Source organism: Theropithecus gelada, chromosome 6 (assembly GCF_003255815.1).
Source record: "Theropithecus gelada isolate Dixy chromosome 6, Tgel_1.0, whole genome shotgun sequence".
Classification (NCBI taxonomy): Eukaryota; Metazoa; Chordata; class Mammalia; order Primates; family Cercopithecidae; genus Theropithecus; species Theropithecus gelada.
This window is the reverse complement of record NC_037673.1, coordinates 64,311,507-64,328,979: the sequence shown is the minus strand read 5'-3', so window position 1 is coordinate 64,328,979 and position 17,473 is coordinate 64,311,507. Positions and strand designations below refer to the sequence as shown.

The window sequence follows — 17,473 nt, the reverse complement described above, 5'->3', positions numbered from 1 at the left end:
ATTACATGAAAAAGTAAGAAGAGAAAAACATCTGATGGGAACACGGGACACAAAAAAGATCAGCAAAAAAATAACAACCTTTATTTCAATACCACTCACAAAAATTTAGATTAATATGGTACACAACAAAGAAAGAATAAACAGTTCCAATATCAACCTGGCTATTCTAACTGTATGAAGAGGAAGCAGATTTATTGTTATAGTTACCTGGAATGATACACCGAATATTCCAGTTGATGTTGGAAAAAGTTGAACTATGCCAATATAGTTAACTCAAATCTACTCCAGAATTCTGAAGGTGTAACTGAGAGGTTACAATGATCAGATTCAGCAGATTCCAATGCATAAAAACAGAAACGGAGCAGGAAAAACACTCTCATCTGGAAACTGATAACAAGAGCCAATGATCTCTAGTAGGCCTGACTTCCAGCCCAGTACTCAACAATTGTCTGATGACCTGAACTCAGCAGGGAAGTTTGTAGTAGTAATTGGCTTGTAGAAATACACTTGGAGATTCAACCTAGTGCATAATAACTAGGCAACTAGGAGAGACCCACAGCATTTCTTGCAAGGCTCTATGGTTCCTACAAAAGTGAAAGCAATCTGCAATACATAAACTTCCACAACTTCTGGGAATGGCAGGAGAGTATTTTTACCTCCATTTTACCACCAGGGAAAAAAGGATTAAGTAGGTCCACAATCAGGCGGATTGTAAATTAATACCACAATTAGCAATGTGAAAATGTTTCCTTGCTCCAGACAACATCTATACTATGGTTCTCACTTTCATCTTTTATTTTACTTAGTAGTAAAAAATTAATTCGATTATTTCACTCTCAAATCTGCATTTGAAAATATAGAAAGCAAGCAAGTCTGTGTCATCATACTTTGTACTCTATACTTGGACTATTTTGTTACAGGGGATGGCTACTAGGGAAGTATTACCACATAAGGTAAGAAAGATCAGAAAAGATTAATAAGCCAGACTTTTATCCCTTTACCCAAGACTACTTTTAAAAACGAGCAATATTTCCTCAATTGGACTAAATTTTACAAAACAATAAAATGTGGGAGTCTCAAAATGACATTACTTCTTAAAGGCTCAGCAATGTGCACCAAATGGAAGGTAACAGAGACCTAGGAGTGGAATCTCCACGTTGCCTGAGGAAAAATCAACTCTAAAATGGAGAGAAATATCCCAGATGTTACATAAAAATACACCAATTTGAGTTTTCATGACACAGGGTTCTGTTTACTTGAATAACAGTTTAAAATGATGATCACTCATGTCTTAATCTAAATTAATACTTTTTGAAGAGTGTGGAGGGAGTTCCATTCGGAAATTCATGCAAATGAACTAGAGGTCCCCTGTGATAATCTCCTGTCACGGTTTATGGTTTATTCGTCAAAAATTAACATGCCTGGGGGGTTTATGTATTTTTTTAATAGCATGGAAACCAGATTCACGTGTCCTTCAGTCACCTATTTATTAGATTCTCTTCATTTGTATAAATCTGCCAGGATTAAGATACTGTGATTTCTGCCATGTTTAAATGCACTCCATGAGATTTCCATTTTTCTTATTACTTATAATAAATGCATTCTCCCCTTTATAGAGATAGGTTTTAAAGACTATAGTAAACACTTACTTATTAATTTTTATAGGATTTTTTTCCACTTGGAATAGTAGCACTATTATGAATTAATATTCATTGGGCAAACAGGCTTTCTGGGACCAGCACATTTTCTTACAGTACTTAAGAAGCTAAAAAAAGAGAAGTTGGAGCTGGGGGTAAAAACAGCGTATGGGTCTCCATAAGTTCCCTGGAGATGATATTTTTATCACTCTTGTATTGTCCCCATGGTGAGATATATAAAGGCATTTAACACATGATGGGAAACAACTTAACTATGAAAGAACAAACCTTTTCACAGCAGATTTATAATGAAATCTTAATTACACAGAATTCTGAAAATGCGGCAACTATTTTTTTTAGACTTAGTAATGTAAAATGCATGACACGCTGACAAACGGTCGTGAGGGTGCTCCAAGTTTTGCTGGTTAGTCATGTGTGTAAGAACAAGTATTTTTTTTTTAACCTACCTATGTGTCTTTATTAAGTGCTACCTTAGTCCACTTCAGGATATAGTTAGGTCTCTGAGGAAAACTGAGCAAATATCTAGGACATTCAGATCATAAACCGAGTTTCTCCTGAATATTCAGAAACTTGGCTGAAGGTGCCATTTTGTTGTCTTGGTGTTTTTCCTGGGCAGAAGAGGACAAGCGATGCACGTGAGAGGGATGAAGGAGCCCAGGAAGGTGAAGGACTGCATCTGACAGGGTGAAGCAGATGAATTCCACATGCAGAACACGGAAGACATGACTGTGCACACTCCTCTGACTTGGCTACGTCAGAGTAGAAAATCCACAATGCACATGGTGTGACATGACATTGTGCGCCTGCTGTCCTCTGAACAATGAAAACACTTCCTCTTGACTCAGTGGTCCAGTTATAAGACATCTAGCTTTGACGTCTGGTGCCCAATTGCAAACATGATAGGAAGAGAAAGCAGAAAACATCCTATAGCCCATGCATGGCTTTTTCTCACTGGGATCACTAAATTGCTGGCTTGAAACTGCTAAAGCAGGTGTGTTAAAACAAAGCTTTGTGGCAGCCTAAGCTCCTCTGGCCAGTGGGGCTTTGAAGAAGGCCTTACAGAATAATGAGCAGGACCTCGCAGGGCACGGAGCAGGGGAGGGGGAGAAGCGGGGACGGGAAGATGCGGGGAAGGGGAGAAGTGGGCAGGGGGAAAAGTGGGGAGCGGGAGAGGAAAATGGGATTCTCTCTATAAGACTTTATGCCTCCACTCACATAAAGTCCTTACCTCCGTGCAAATGAAAAATGGGCTGAGGCACTGGGGGAGAAATTTCTTGGACTATCTTGAGGGCTATTTCCTAGAGAGAGAGAGAAAAGAGAAAATTTTACTACACGATTTTGTTTTTGTATCATTTCCACCTCAAGAATCCTCTCCTTAGAAATAAGTTTATTTACATTTCTGTAGAACGTCCTTTCCTCCAATAATGCTTTAGTTTTACCTGGACCAGGGATGGTGGGGTGGGCCGGGGGAGGAGATGGGGATGGGGGAGCATGAGTTCCAGCACAGCTTTCTTAAGTGTGCGAGACACATGAATAAACACATTCAGCTATATCACCAACCAGGAGTCCTGCATGGATGTAACAATACAAATATTTCAATCTGATAGAGTAATGAATATATACACATCTTGGTTGTGACCCTCCAGATGCGAACATTTCAATGAGCAGGATGCAAGGGTAAGCATATGCTTCAATTGGAGGTGTCTTCCATTTTAGCAGGCAGCCTTAGTACTTTCTGTTTACAGTAGACTGAATGAGTCTGAGTTCCTGAAGATGAATCCTCATATTCTGAAGCACATATTTTAAAGGTGGATGTGTCAGAACTAGTTGTAAAACACTGGGAAGACCACAGCAGTTTGGACCTATTTCTCAATGACCCAGATCTAGCTCAGCATTGCCAAGTGGCTCAGCAGGATTACCCCTTGTCAATATTTTCCTCAACAATCCCTCTGCTCCTAAGCAGCTGGACTGTGACTGACCAGGCAGCCTGAAAAAGCCACAGCCACACAAAGGCTGGCAAAGCTCATCTTCCCCAGGCCTTCAGGGGTGGTGTGGAGCAGTGATTGCTCGTTGGAAGGAGGGCAGCTCCTCTGGGGCTTGTTACTTTCTCCATTAGCCCACTCAACCTGCTGCTGATCATTGAGAAAGCTTGGCCAGCAGCTGGCGAGGGCAAGTTCAGGACGCTCCAGACCACCCTGCTTCCCTCTGCACGTTTAATTAGATTGGCAGAATTGTCTGAGGACCACATGGAACTGTAGCTGGTTTAAATAAGTGGGCAAGGAAAGGCTGCAAAGCAATCCTGTACCTTCTAGAAAAAAGAAAAAGGAAAAATAAATCAGGAAGCTACGTTTAATCCCTAACAGCAAGTCAACTGCCACATTACTGTTTTCTTAATGAAAGTGACTACTGTAATTGGGTGTAAGGAATACGAGATTTTACGTCAAAGTCAGTACCTGGCTGTAAAGGTAAACAATTTATTACCAGTGTGCAGAAAGAATAGACTAACACATTAAGGAGGATACATTTAGTGTTACCTTGAGGACGTTTGGACTGACTATATCTCTACTGAAATTCTTCAATTAACTTAAGGTTGCAAATTTTATGGTGATGTCTTCAACAAATGCCGTTCTTTATGACAGACAGCACAATCACAGCCATTTAACTGGGAAGCGCTGAGAAGTCCATTTCTTTATGGATAGAGAATCATGAAGCATTTTTCCCCCTGCTGCAATGAAATTTATCATGGCTTTGCATCTGTTATTCCTTGGGCCCCTGGAGAAATGAATTCTGCTTTTGCCATCCAGTAATCCAGGATTCATTTTGTCCATTTATCTACACAGCTAAATTAAGTACTTTCAACTTCTCTCAACAGCCTTCATCCCCTCTCCTGACACCCCTAATTTAGCTTGTATATTTATCTTCATATTCCTTTAAAAATCTCAAATTTCAAGATGGCTAAAAATTTTGTTTCCTAAAGGAAATAATCTAATGCCAGAAATATTCACATAAATTTTGTTTTTCATTTGGGAAAAGTGTTCAATTTGCTCACACACCATATAGAGCAAACTACCAGTAAATAATTAGGTGTAACACAACAACTGATTATCTGAAGCCAAGACATTCTAAGAACAATCCCTGCTACACCTATTCACTTAAAATGAAATCATAAGGCTAATGAAACCTGGCACCAAATTCTTAGCTCTGTGTGCTTTGTAAAGAAAACACTATATCTGGAGATTCTAATGTGATCAACTAGAACAATAGAGAGCTTATTAATATATATTTTTTAATCTGAAGAAGGAAGAAACAAGGAATTGACTTAAAATCCTTTTCACTTTTCGGGATATTAGTGAATGGTTCCCATGCTGACCCATCATCTTCAGGATGAACAGGCAGAGACATAGATAAAGAGGTGAATTTAACTCTGCTCTTAAAAAAAAAAAAAAAAAAAAAGCAAGGCTGCCATTAACCACTTCGCATATTCAGATTTTGCCCTCGCATCTTAGGCTGCGTTTCTAGGTCCATCGCTTGAACATTTTCCTCCTTTTCTTCTCATCTACTACACTGCTGTAAAATCTAACTTAAATTCCCACATCTTCAACTTCAAGACTATAGAGGTGTTGGTTCTAGCTTACTAATCACAGATGTTTCTGTTTCATATCAGGCCAAAAAGCTAAATTAAAATGCAAATATATATACATACCTATCTTTATACACACACACACACACATATATACACACACAAACACACACATATACATACACACATGAATTATCATTAAGGCTCTTAACTGTCAGAGGATATTAGAGAAAATGAGTGAGAACGATGTGGGCTAGAGAAACTGGTAATTCCTTAAGGACAAGGGACTCTAGCTCAATTTGAGGGCAGTTTAGTAGGTTTTAGGTAAGAGGAGAAACAGAAGGCGACTTCAGGAAGGAGTCAGAAACAACTCAAACACAGTAGGGCAAAGCAATCAAGACAGTTTCTCTGGCTGAAGGGAATTGGGACTGGGAAAGCCAGTGAGCTGTTTATTGGTACTGATTAGTTAGAGGCTTTAAGAAATACTTGGAGGCAAGACAGAGATGCCAGAGATTCTAAGCTGGCCTGAGTGTACTTGGTGTGGGTGGCCAAGGGAGTAGCAGAGGAGGAGGGACCTAGACTAGCACATGGAAGGCCAATAGAAAGGATATTCTGGTGGGCAAACCAAGCATAGTCATTAGCGGATTAGAAACAAGTGAAAAAGGATACAGGCTAAAAAAGTGACTGATGTTTCCAATGTGGGTAGATTGGGAAAATGACTGATCCCCTAATAGGAAATTTGGGGAGAGAAATGGAGTGGTGGTGGTAACAGAAGAAAAGGGTAAATGAGCATTCTATAGATTTCTGTGTTACGTATTACAGAAATTCCTCCATTTTCCTTAGGGAGGAATTATAAGACTAGCAGATTTGGCAGGTAGAAGTCAATCTTTGAAGTCTTTGTTCTTATTTGAAATAAAAATTAATTCCTACTCAGTCTCTGAAGACTTAGCAATACTATTTTGTTATGCAGTGATCAAAATACTGCTAATTTAGAACAGGCCAAATTATAAAGCACATACTATACATTCCAAACTCAGCAACGAGGACTTGGCTGCTGTGCATATGCACAGTGCTTTCCCAGGATGAGAGCAAGAAGGAGTGAAACCTGAGTCCTATACATGACCTTCACTCCTCATAGCACTGCTCTCTGAATTCATCCACCCATCTGCAAAGCAATACCTGAGAGACTCCCAAATGAAAACTGGTGCCAGTTAATTCTCTGCCCATATGTGCAGCACTTGCTTATAACTAAAATCCTGCTGCTCCCAGGGATTTGCTGGCTCTTGGATGTTTGAGGGCTAGGATACTTTATAGACTGCTGGCATCGCTGCTGCTGTTTCTGACCTGGTAAAGTAAACCTTAGTAGTGGTCAGGCATTAGGTAGGTAATTAACTCCATGATCCCCATGGGGAACTAGCATGGCTAATACATAAGCAGTGTAGGAAAAACATACTTTACCTAAGCACTACACAGGGTGCCTCATTTTAGCGGCAGCTATTGTTAAGAACGTGATTTCCAGATTAATTAAATTGTTTGATTGCTTTGTAATTAGACTGGAGAAGTCCTGTGTCTTCGGTACGAGAAGCAAGCTGCAAATCTTTTTAAAAGGCATATGCTATGCCCTCTATAGATTATTAACGTGCTTTTAATAGCTGTCTGTTTGCGAAATGATAGTTTCTGATGACTTGAATTTCTATCAGGACTGAGGGAATCCAAGAATGAATGATAATTGCCATTTAAACTCCTGGTGGATCAAAGAGTAAGCCCCCATTTGAATCCCTGTTGCCATTACTTGATGATCCCCTTAAATGAGTTGTGACATTTAAACCATAACAATCAGTGCTGTGTTTCTTATTGCTGTGTTGGAGATTCCTGGCAAATGGACACTGCTTAAAAATCCTAAAACCAAACTTCACAGAATCAAACCTAGGATCTCCTTGTATGATGAACACCAGCAGATAAAGTGGGCACTGGAACACGATGCAGGAACCTCAACCAGAGTGAACTCTGTAAAATAACAGTTCTGTTCCCCCGAGAACTTTGAGTCCATCTCACCAGACCCAGACAGGTGACTCATGAAAAGAGCTAGGAATCTCCCTTTCATTTAGACACCTGTCTCCAACTGGCTCCTCTCCAGATATCACTGTAGAATATTAATTAAACCTGGGCAGCTGTTTTGATTCTAAGTGGCCAAGAAAAAACCTTGATTGGCCGTCAGTGGAATTCTCTGGGTAAGTTGTCAAGTGTTCATAGGCAGGCCAATGAATAGAAGCAGACTCATATGCTTAAGTTTCAAGTAAAGACAGAATTATACACAATGAATCAAGGCTTTCTTATAATCTGGGCTCTCCGAATCTTTGGTTTTTCCAGTCCCTGTCTTATTGACCCTTCCATAGCTATAGCACCATTACTCACTGCTTGACTGATTGAGCCAACAAGTATTTACTAAACATCTACTCTATAGAGAGGGATAACATGATTTGATTTACATTTTAGAAAGACCCTTCTAGCTGTTCTGTGGCCAGTGGGCTTTAAGCAGGCAAGAGTGGAAGCAGGGGGATGAGTTAGGAGGCTACCAGCACAGACAAGGTAAGAGAGATGTTGATTTAGATAGGGTGATTGAAGAGCTGTTATGTTTTGGCAGCAGAGCCAATGGGATTTGCTGGAAAATGGGATTGCGTGGAATAAAGGGGAAAAGAACGCAAAGAAGACTTAAAGATTTTAGAAGCAAGTGAGTATATGGTGGCATTAATTGAGATGGAGAAGACTGAGGGAGAATATGGTTTATCAGTGTGAGAGAGAATTAAGGGCAAAACTTGAACACCTGGGCAAGCTTTAGTCTTTTTTTTTTTTACTTATGGAGGCTCCACATAAAATAATTTCAAATATATTAAATGTGTTCATAGTCCACAATTCTGCAATCATATATAACGATGTTACATTTAATTGCAGTTCTCAAATGTAACATTTAGAGTACCTAAACATTGAAGAATCCTGTTACAATTTTCTTATTGTATATTAAATAACGGTTTTTAATCTCATTATTCAGTGCATAATGAATTTAATGGTCCTAATCTATTTCAGACATTCAAACCAGTCAACAATGCTAAATAAAATATTTGTAGAGAAGGAAAATTCTACAGGCTAAATATTAAAGTCTGGATAATGATCATTTTAATCATTCCGTCTCCTGTCCCCATAAGTAAAACTAAATGGATATAACAATAGGTAGACAATATTCCACTTCTTTCTCTAAATAATTTATAATTGTAAGTGATGGTAAGGGATAAACTCCAGTTATACATCTAGATACACAAAAAGTGTACTTTGAGTTCTCAATGTCTAATCTCATCCCTGTTATATAGCAAGCTGAAAACAGTTTTTTTCTACTTTAATAATTATTTATAAGTTCTTTTTATGCACAGGGCTTTGAGCTATCTGCTAGAACCGATTATAGGTGAACACAATGTAAAGAGCTAAATGTCTACTGATAGATAAAGATGTGTATATCCAACTCCAGACTGACTTTGCGAAATCAATTCTGGATCCTTATCCATGCGACAAAGAAACTTTCTTAAATCAAAGCCCTTAAATATATTTACTTTTTAAGAAAACTGTTTCACAATAGACTGTTGATAAATGGACATGTAATGTTTTCTAAGGAATGACTGACGAGGTTATAGAGAGACAAACATGTAGGGAGTGGAAGAGAGACCCAATAAGAGGTCAATTTCTTGTCATAAGACTCACACAGATACCCATTGTCTCTATTTCATGAAGCTGTTTCTCTGGAACTTGTGTACTGTATTTGAAATGCCGTGGCATTGACAGGAATCCCTTGGAGATGTGTTATAATGGGTTCTTGAGAATGTTTTAGCTTTTCATTGACCCTTCCTTATTACTCTGAATTGATGTCACATCTCAAGGTGATCCCGACTAAAGACTGCTGAATGTCAAGAGTGATGAAGAAAGTTGATTTTTAGTTGTATGTTTTCCTCCCATCTACAGTAATTCATCTTCCTAGCAACAGAGAAGAGATGACTTTTACCCCTTGTTTAAAGTTACTGAATAGCATTTGTAAGGTCAAGGAAGGGAGGTAAGAACATAGCCACTGTAACAGATATTCCTAAGCTTCGTGCAATTTCATGAAACTTGATTCATTCTATTAATCTTACATAATTAATTATAGACTGAACCTGGATAAGACTCTGAGTTAAAGAATGTAACCTAATGCGTACGTATTTTTTTTTTCTATCTTACATGAAGGGATTTAATTCTTTAACATAATTAGATACAAAGAATTTCCCCTTTTTCCTAGAAGAAGGGTGGATGTTATCAGGAAATGGGTTTTTCTCAGACTGTTTGTTTCAACTGCTGAGTAATTTCTAGTCAAACAGAAAGTATTTAAATGAAACACATATCCATATAACTTTCTAAATTCCATCTAAAGGTATTCTCTATTATAAATCTCTTTCTTTTGGCTCCTAGTTAAAAAATAAACACTAACTTTAATGTGGCCCCATTTAACAAATGCTAAACGTTTTGTTTGCCTCTGGTACACATGAATTCTATCTGGAAGAAGCAAAATATGTGAAAAGATGTTTTCCTTTTCCTTTTAAGTTAATCATTTTTCAATTTCTAACTTCAGAAGTGTGTTCAGACTTAAAGGATCAAAGGCATTTAACCCTGTTGCTTCATAATAAAATAGTATGTGATGTGCCAAGAATCTATCAAATCAGAATTCTGACTTTTCAGTTCCCATAAACCATACAGGAAATCTTGGAAACTCTTGGCCTGTAGATATTTATTCCTCTAATATTTTTCTCACACTCACTTCTTCCATTTCCTTAGATCAATAAACAGGTGTCAATGGGAACTGCATATGAGAATCACCTTTGAAGCTTTAAAAATGACATCCAGCCCCTATCCCAACTTCCCTTTTTGGTGACACTTTTTATATTTCAAATTTAGGGGAAAGTTGTAACAATAGTAGAGACAGCTTCTGCTCTCTTTACTCAGATTCACCTGTTTAACATTTACAATTACTTTATTACTATTTCTCTCCATAGTTTTAAATTTGGATTTTAACATTATTTAAATAAGTCAGAAACATGGTCTTATAACTCTAAATTTTTGTATATATGTCCTATGACCAAGGACATTCTCTTACACGCCCACAGTTCGATTTTCAAAATTAGGAAATATAATATTGATACAATGTTATTATGTAATCTGTACTCCATATTTAAATTTAATCTCACCAATTATCCAAATAATGTGCTTTAGGGCTATTCTCTTCTCTTGCTTTAGTATCTGATCCAGCATTTCGCATTGCATTTAGTTGCTATGTCTCTCTGGTTTCATTCAGTCTGAAACAGTTCCTCAATTGTACCTCTGCCTTAAAGACCTTGACACTTTTAAACACTGCAGGTAAGCTGGGCACGGTGCTCACACCTGTAATCCCAGCACTTTGGGAGGATCACAAGGTCAAGAGATGGAGACCATCCTGGCCAACATGGTGAAACCCCGCTAAAAATTAGCTGGGCATGGTGGCACGTGCCTGTAGTCCCAGCTACTTGGGAAGCTGAGGCAGGAGAATCACTTGCACCCTGGAGGCAGAGGCTGCAGTGAGCTGAGATCCCACCACTGTACTCCAGCCTGACAACAGAGTGAGACTCCGTCACAAAAAAAAAAAAAAAAAAAAAAAAAAAAAAAAAAAAAAAAAAAAAAGACTGCAGGTAGTTGTTTTGCAGAATGTCCCTCAATTTGGGTCGTGTAGTATTTCCTTATAACTAGATTTAGGTTATGAAATTTGCAGGGGAGCAATATCATGTAAGTAATGAATTATCTTTCTCAGTGTAACATATCCAGAGATACATGAGATTGATTTATCCTGTTATTGATAACTTTGGTCACGTGGCTAAGGTGGTGTCCACCAGTTCTTCATTGTAAGGTTATTATTTTTCCCTTTGTGATTAATCCCAGGCACTTGCTGAAACACATTTAAAATGTCATTACAAATAATAGAAAAACTGACATCTTATTCATACAACATTAGCTTTCTCTATATCTGGAGCATAGAAATTTTATTTTCACAAAAAGTATGCTTTATCACACTAGAATATTTTAAAAATCAAATGCCATACATGTCAACATTTGAAAAAAATTATTTTTATAGTTTTAAAGGTGCAAGTGCAGTTGTGTTACAGAAATATATTACATAGTGGTGAAGTTGGCCAACCCCTTTTAAATGAGATAATTCTAATGTGCAGCCACGGTGGAGAACCACAGCCTTAGAATTCCTTGTATACTGTAGATCATGTTCTAAGCTTCCACTTGTCCCTGAGAGTTCTTAACCAGGAAGTCTTAAAATTTTTTCTCACTTCCCTATTTTCTCCCATAATTCAGCATCTCTTCTTCCTTGTCTCAATCATACTAGTTCGATGTCTGTTTTATACATTCACCTCACTTCGACCTCTAAGTATTGTCAAAACAGCATTAAGACCTGAAATTCCTTCCCTATCACACCAAACAAGTAGTATATCGTACCATGTCAATAATCCAGAAATCCCAAATGCCCACAGGTATCCTCCTGGATTAAGCAGGTACATAACCTCCCCCACCCCAAATCCTATTGCTACTCTTACCCAATTATATGAAGAGTTTTCCCTTCCCTCTAAAATAGGAACGCCTCCCCACATGCTAAGCTTCTATTGCTCCTGTGTTCCTAGGCTAAGATTTAAAAACCTCTGTAAAATATATATATTTATTTATTATATATTTATATATAATATATAAAGAAAACATTAACCATAATATTTACATTTTCACTATCAACTACTCGTGTTTGTTCAAACCAGTTTTCATTTTAATCAGTACTTAACAAACATGAATATTTGACTTAAAATCTGTGCATCTCGTGCTTGCTTTCATTTTTATAAGAGGCAGAGTGCCTATTATACGGTCCATGTAATATTAGACTATTTAAAATTATTAGGACAGTTAAAATCAAGGCACGGGATCTAGATTCAACAACTGATTCTCAGAAGCAAAACTAAGAGTATTTACTCTAATTCTTCTTATCATTCCCTCTTGCATAAAAACATAATTTGCCTTTATCCATAATAGGAACATGGTCATTCGGATCCTTTCATTACGTTCTGTACATGTATCCATGATATCTTTAGTAGATAATCTGAAAATAATTGATAAGTGTGATTAGTGGAGTTTGTTTCAAGCCACACGCGACTCTTGAGATTCTGTATGCACAAATGTCAACCTTCAGAGAATCACTACCTTACACAGCCACAGTTACTATTGCAAGGTGTTGAATCCTTCAGGTATTCTGAGGTGCACTGAGATGGGAGAAAAAAAGTGGGGATTATTCTCTTAAAGGACATGGCAGGGTCTTTAAGTCCCTCTTTGAATGAAAAAGTAAGTGCATAAAAGGCACATATTTAAAAATTTTAAATCATTTGGCAAGCACTTATGCAGAGTTCATATATGCAGGACACTTTGCTGGGGCCAGAGGGTCAAAGACAAATGATACTCAGGGCTTCCTTCAAGTTCTGTTGGCAGTGACAATGGATGCAATGGAACACTGACCATTCTGAAGGCTGTGTTTAACGAAGCCAAAGCTTTGTATTCTGAGAATATTCAAGGGGTCAGAAATGGTGAATTATTTTGCGTGTCAGGTCAGGCGTGACGAGAAGGCAGACTAGTGCTAAGAAGCTGGACAGTAAAGCACTGCCACTTTTCCCTCCCTTTTTGCAGACCCCTGGTAGCCTTTGGAGAAAGAAGGCTGAATCAGACCATCCCTGACCACAAGCCTCTAAACCACAAGGCAAGGAAGAGAGACCCAGCATGTGGAACTGTGTTCACGGTGGTAACAATAAAATAGGGAAGATGTGAATTCGGAAGAGACAATAATGGATAGCTTTGCAGGGACAACCTTCGATCTGCATCTAGAGGGAAAAGTGAAAGGAAAGGAGGCTTTGAGGCAGAGGAAAATGAAGGGACAGAGTCCCAAAAATGAACTGTATGTTTTTACATGTTTAAATTTTTATTACAAAAGCAATTATATATACATGGAAAAAAATTCAAATGATTCAAGTAGACATACGATAAAGTCAAAAAACCTCTCTCAACCTCTGTTACTCACTGGTTCATTCAAACACTTTTGTGTCAGGCTCTGTACCAAACTTTTCGTCTCCACCTCCACCTCCCCATCCCTAGTTCTACAATTCAGAAGTGACCTCTTTTGATAGGGTATGTACCTATCTAGAAATATGTGTATATTCACAAGCATATATTATGTGTATAAAAAATTCCTCCCAAAATAATACATCAAATATAATGCTCTATATTTATATAGCTTAAAGTTCTATATTTGCTATTTTTTAATTATCTATAACCTTCTGATTTAGCCCATCTAAATCTCTATTATCTTTCAGCACCAAATAATATTCCAATATTTCAGTTAGCATAATTTACTTAGTATTTTATGAATATTTATACTGATTTTAGTGTTTTGAAGATTCAGTGAATATCTTCTAAATATTTACAAACTTACTTCCAAGAGCTAAATTCCTATGAGCAAAACTGGTGGGTACAGTTGAGTACAGTGCACTTTGCACTTCGGTCCTTCTCGCTAAATTGCTCCCCAAAGACATCACACTGGTATTTTCACTAGTGACATACAGGATGCTGTCTACCTTCCACCTTGCCAATACTAAATTTTTTCAGATTTTGGCAATTTGATAGATAACATCAGATTGCTTGAGATACCTATCTATCTATATTTCCAGTTTTATTGAAGTATAATTGACAAAAATTGTACATATTTAAGGTGTACAATGTAATGTTTTGCTATACAAATACATTATAAAATAATTACCACAATCAAGCCAATTAACAAGCTAATTATCATGTTTCTTCAGATGATTATGAGTGAAGCTGAGCATCTTTTAATGTTAACTGACGATTTGTGTTTCTTTTTGTATAAACTACGCAGAGTTCATACTTTATTCCACTGAGTTCTTCTGTTAGTCTTTTATTGTTTTTTTTTGTTTTTGTTTTTGTTTTTTTTTCACATCAAGGCAACACTGTCAATATATTGAAGACTGGTTTTCTCATCTATGTTTACCTTTTAATGTTGCTTATGGTAACTTTTCTGTGGAAAAGTTTTTATCTAATCAAATTTGTCAACCACTTTCCTTTATGGCTTTTAGTGTTTTATCTTGTTTGGAAAGGCCTTCTCCAATCCCAAATTATTTTCCAAATGTATCCATACTTTTTTTCTATTTATTTATGTATTTATTTATTTTTGAGAGAGAGTTTTGCCCTCGTTGCCCAGGCTGGAGTGCAATGGCGTAATCTCGGCTCACTGCAACCTCTGCTTCCCAGGTTCAAGCGATTCTCCTGCCTCAGCCTCCCCAGCAGCTGAGAATACAGGCACCCACCTCCACGCCCAGCTATTTTGTTGTATTTAGTAGAGATGGGGTTTCACCATGTTGGTCAGGCTGGTCTCGAACTCCCGACCTCAGGTGATCCACCTGCCGCAGCCTCCCAAAGTGTTGGGATTACAGGCGTAAGCCACTGCACCTGGCCTTTTTCTAGTACTCTTATTGTTTAATTCATTTTTTTAAATCTATATGGGGCTTATTTCTTGGAAGGAGTGAGATAGCAGTCCAGCTTACCTCTTTTCCAAATGGCTAATCAATTGATTTAGGACAATTTATTGGCTTGAATAACCTACACTTTCTTCCAATGATTTAAGCAAGACACATTTAAGTAAAGTGAAGTAATCTGATGCCATGGACGGGGAGTTGTAGGAAATTAAGGCAAAGAGTGAATGGCGAGGAGCAAAGTGGATGGATGAAAGCATAACTACAACAGTCAGGGGCCAGTTGGAAATATTCTTTACGGCAGTACTACAGGTGATTCGTCACCTGAGTGGGGCCCTTATTTTTATCAAGTACTCCAGGTGCTTCTTAGGCACAATAGTGTTTCTGAATCCTAGCTTTAGAACAGTGATCTTAACCTTGGTTTCACATTAAAATAGCCTAGGGAACTTAAAAAACCCCAAAGCCCAAGTCACACTGCAAACCAATTAAATCAGAACAGGGAGGGAGGTGGAGGGCAATCATCAGTCATTTTTAAAGCTTCCCAGGTGACTCCAGTGTGCATTCAGGTTTCAGAAACACTACTTTAGATTCTGCTGGAAAAAAAAAAAAAGTGAATTTTACAGTTTAAGTTGTTCTCTACCATTACTCTGTATCAAAATCTCTGGGGAGCTTTTAAAAAGATATAGGCCAGGCCAGGCCAGACACCTTAAGTTTCTGACTTAATTGGCCTTGGGTCTGGGTATGTCTTTAAGTTCCACATGTGACTCAAATGCACTGCCAGGCTTTAGAACCTACAGGGCAGTAATTTTCCAACTATAGAGTGTATCAGAATCACCTTGAAAATGTGTTAGACCACAGAGTGCTGGGCACCACCCCCCACAGCTACTTACTTAGTAGGTCTGGGTTGGAGCCTCAGAGTTTGTATTGCTAACTAGTCTGGCGGTGGCGGCAGATGCTGCTGCTGTTCTGGGAATCACTTTAATAACCACCATACTCCTGTATGTCGTGATGAACCATGAAATGTTTTACATTAGGTAAAAGACATAACTAAGTTCTTGTCTTTCAAAAAAATGGGCTTCAGTGTCTGAGACAGATCTGAAGGAGGTGGAGGCCAGGAAGTGCCAAAGCAGGCTCCCAGTTCTCTGTCACTGCAACATCCCAGTGGCTGTGGCACTGAGGAGGGGGGTCAGGTGTAAAACACTTTTCAGAGGGAAAGCGGGAGGAGGGTGTAACAAAGGATGATGCTGAGATTTCTAGTTTGAGTGACAAGGTGGATGATGTTGCTAATAACAGAGAGAATAAACAAATTGGAGAAAATCAATTTGGTATTGGGTAACAGCTGGATTTGAGGTGCTGGTGGGACACAATCAGATGGACAGAGTGTTAGTAAACAGACACATGCATCTGTGTTCAGGAGAAATGTCCAGACCCAAGATAAAGCTGTGGGAAAAATCAGCACATGCATGAAAGAGAGGACCTTGGTAAAAGAGTTTACGCCACAAGTAAGTGTGATAGAGAATGTGATCCAAGGGATTCCAATAGTTAAAATAGCAGAAGAAGCAAAAGGAGCCAATAAGAACAGAAATACAGAAGCAAGCACCATAGGAAGCAAGAGAAGACAACTACTCAAGAAATTGGAGATGGTTCCTGGTATTAAATACTGCAGGGTGCTCAGGTTCAATTTTTTTTTTCTTTCCCAGAAAGAGGTCATTGGATCAGATTAGGCCACTGGGCAATCAAGGTGCATCTCCCACAGTGGAGCAGTAGAGTGGAATGGTGTCAGGCTGAGTACATCACCAATTAATCACGGGCAATGTTACACCTGGACTAGTTTCCCAGGGCTACTACAGTAGGAATTCCTGGCTCTGTTTTACCAAGACGTGTAATAAAGATAATAAATAACAAGATCTATATTTGGTTATTAAATTAACTAAATTATAATTTCAAAAATAAAAAACCTCCAATGTTATAATAGCTAATCATTTCATAGCATGATTTTACAACTTAAAAATGTGCTATCAGGTGGAAAAATGTGTGAGATAATGCCTAAGGGAGTGCTTAGCTTTTATATATTATGACCTACAGTTACAGCAAAACAAAATTTTGACCTTTCCCCTATAGGCTAGCAGATTTATCATTTTGGAATCCTAATGAAGAACAATATTTCTTAGGCTGTTTTTTATTTACTTTTTTTAACTAAAAGATAAAGATGACAAACTTCTGCTAAATAGTTTTGTAATATTTTACAACATCAATGAACTCAAGTCCCCACCAATGACATTTTTATTCAGTAACGCATGTCATAAAAAAACACTCCAACGCCAGGTGTGGTGGCTCACGTCTGTAATCCCAGCACTTTGGAAGGCTGAGGCCGGTGGATCACTTGAGCCCAGGAGGTTCAAGACCAGCCTGGGTAACATGGAGAAACTCTGTTTCTACAAAAAATACAAAAACTTAGCGAGGCACGGTGGTGCATGCCTGTAGTTCTCAGTTACTTAGGAGGCTGAGATGGGAGGATCACCTGAGCCTGGGGAGTTCAAGTCTGCAGGGAGCCATGATCATGCCATTGTACTCCAGCTTAGGTGACAGAGCAAAACCCTCTCTAAAAA

General features: G+C 38.2%; 1 protein-coding gene across 5 annotated transcripts in view; it reads right to left on the bottom strand.

Annotated features, from left to right (window-relative positions):
- The window catches only part of MAST4 (microtubule associated serine/threonine kinase family member 4), a 576,259-nt gene that overhangs the window by 78,202 nt on the left and 480,584 nt on the right, over positions 1-17,473 (bottom strand). For all 5 annotated transcript variants that reach the window (XM_025387801.1, XM_025387802.1, XM_025387804.1 and 2 more), the window contains one exon: positions 2,887-2,956. In XM_025387801.1, coding sequence (XP_025243586.1) covers positions 2,887-2,956 — 70 coding nt within the window. The remainder of the gene's footprint in view (positions 1-2,886; positions 2,957-17,473) is intronic.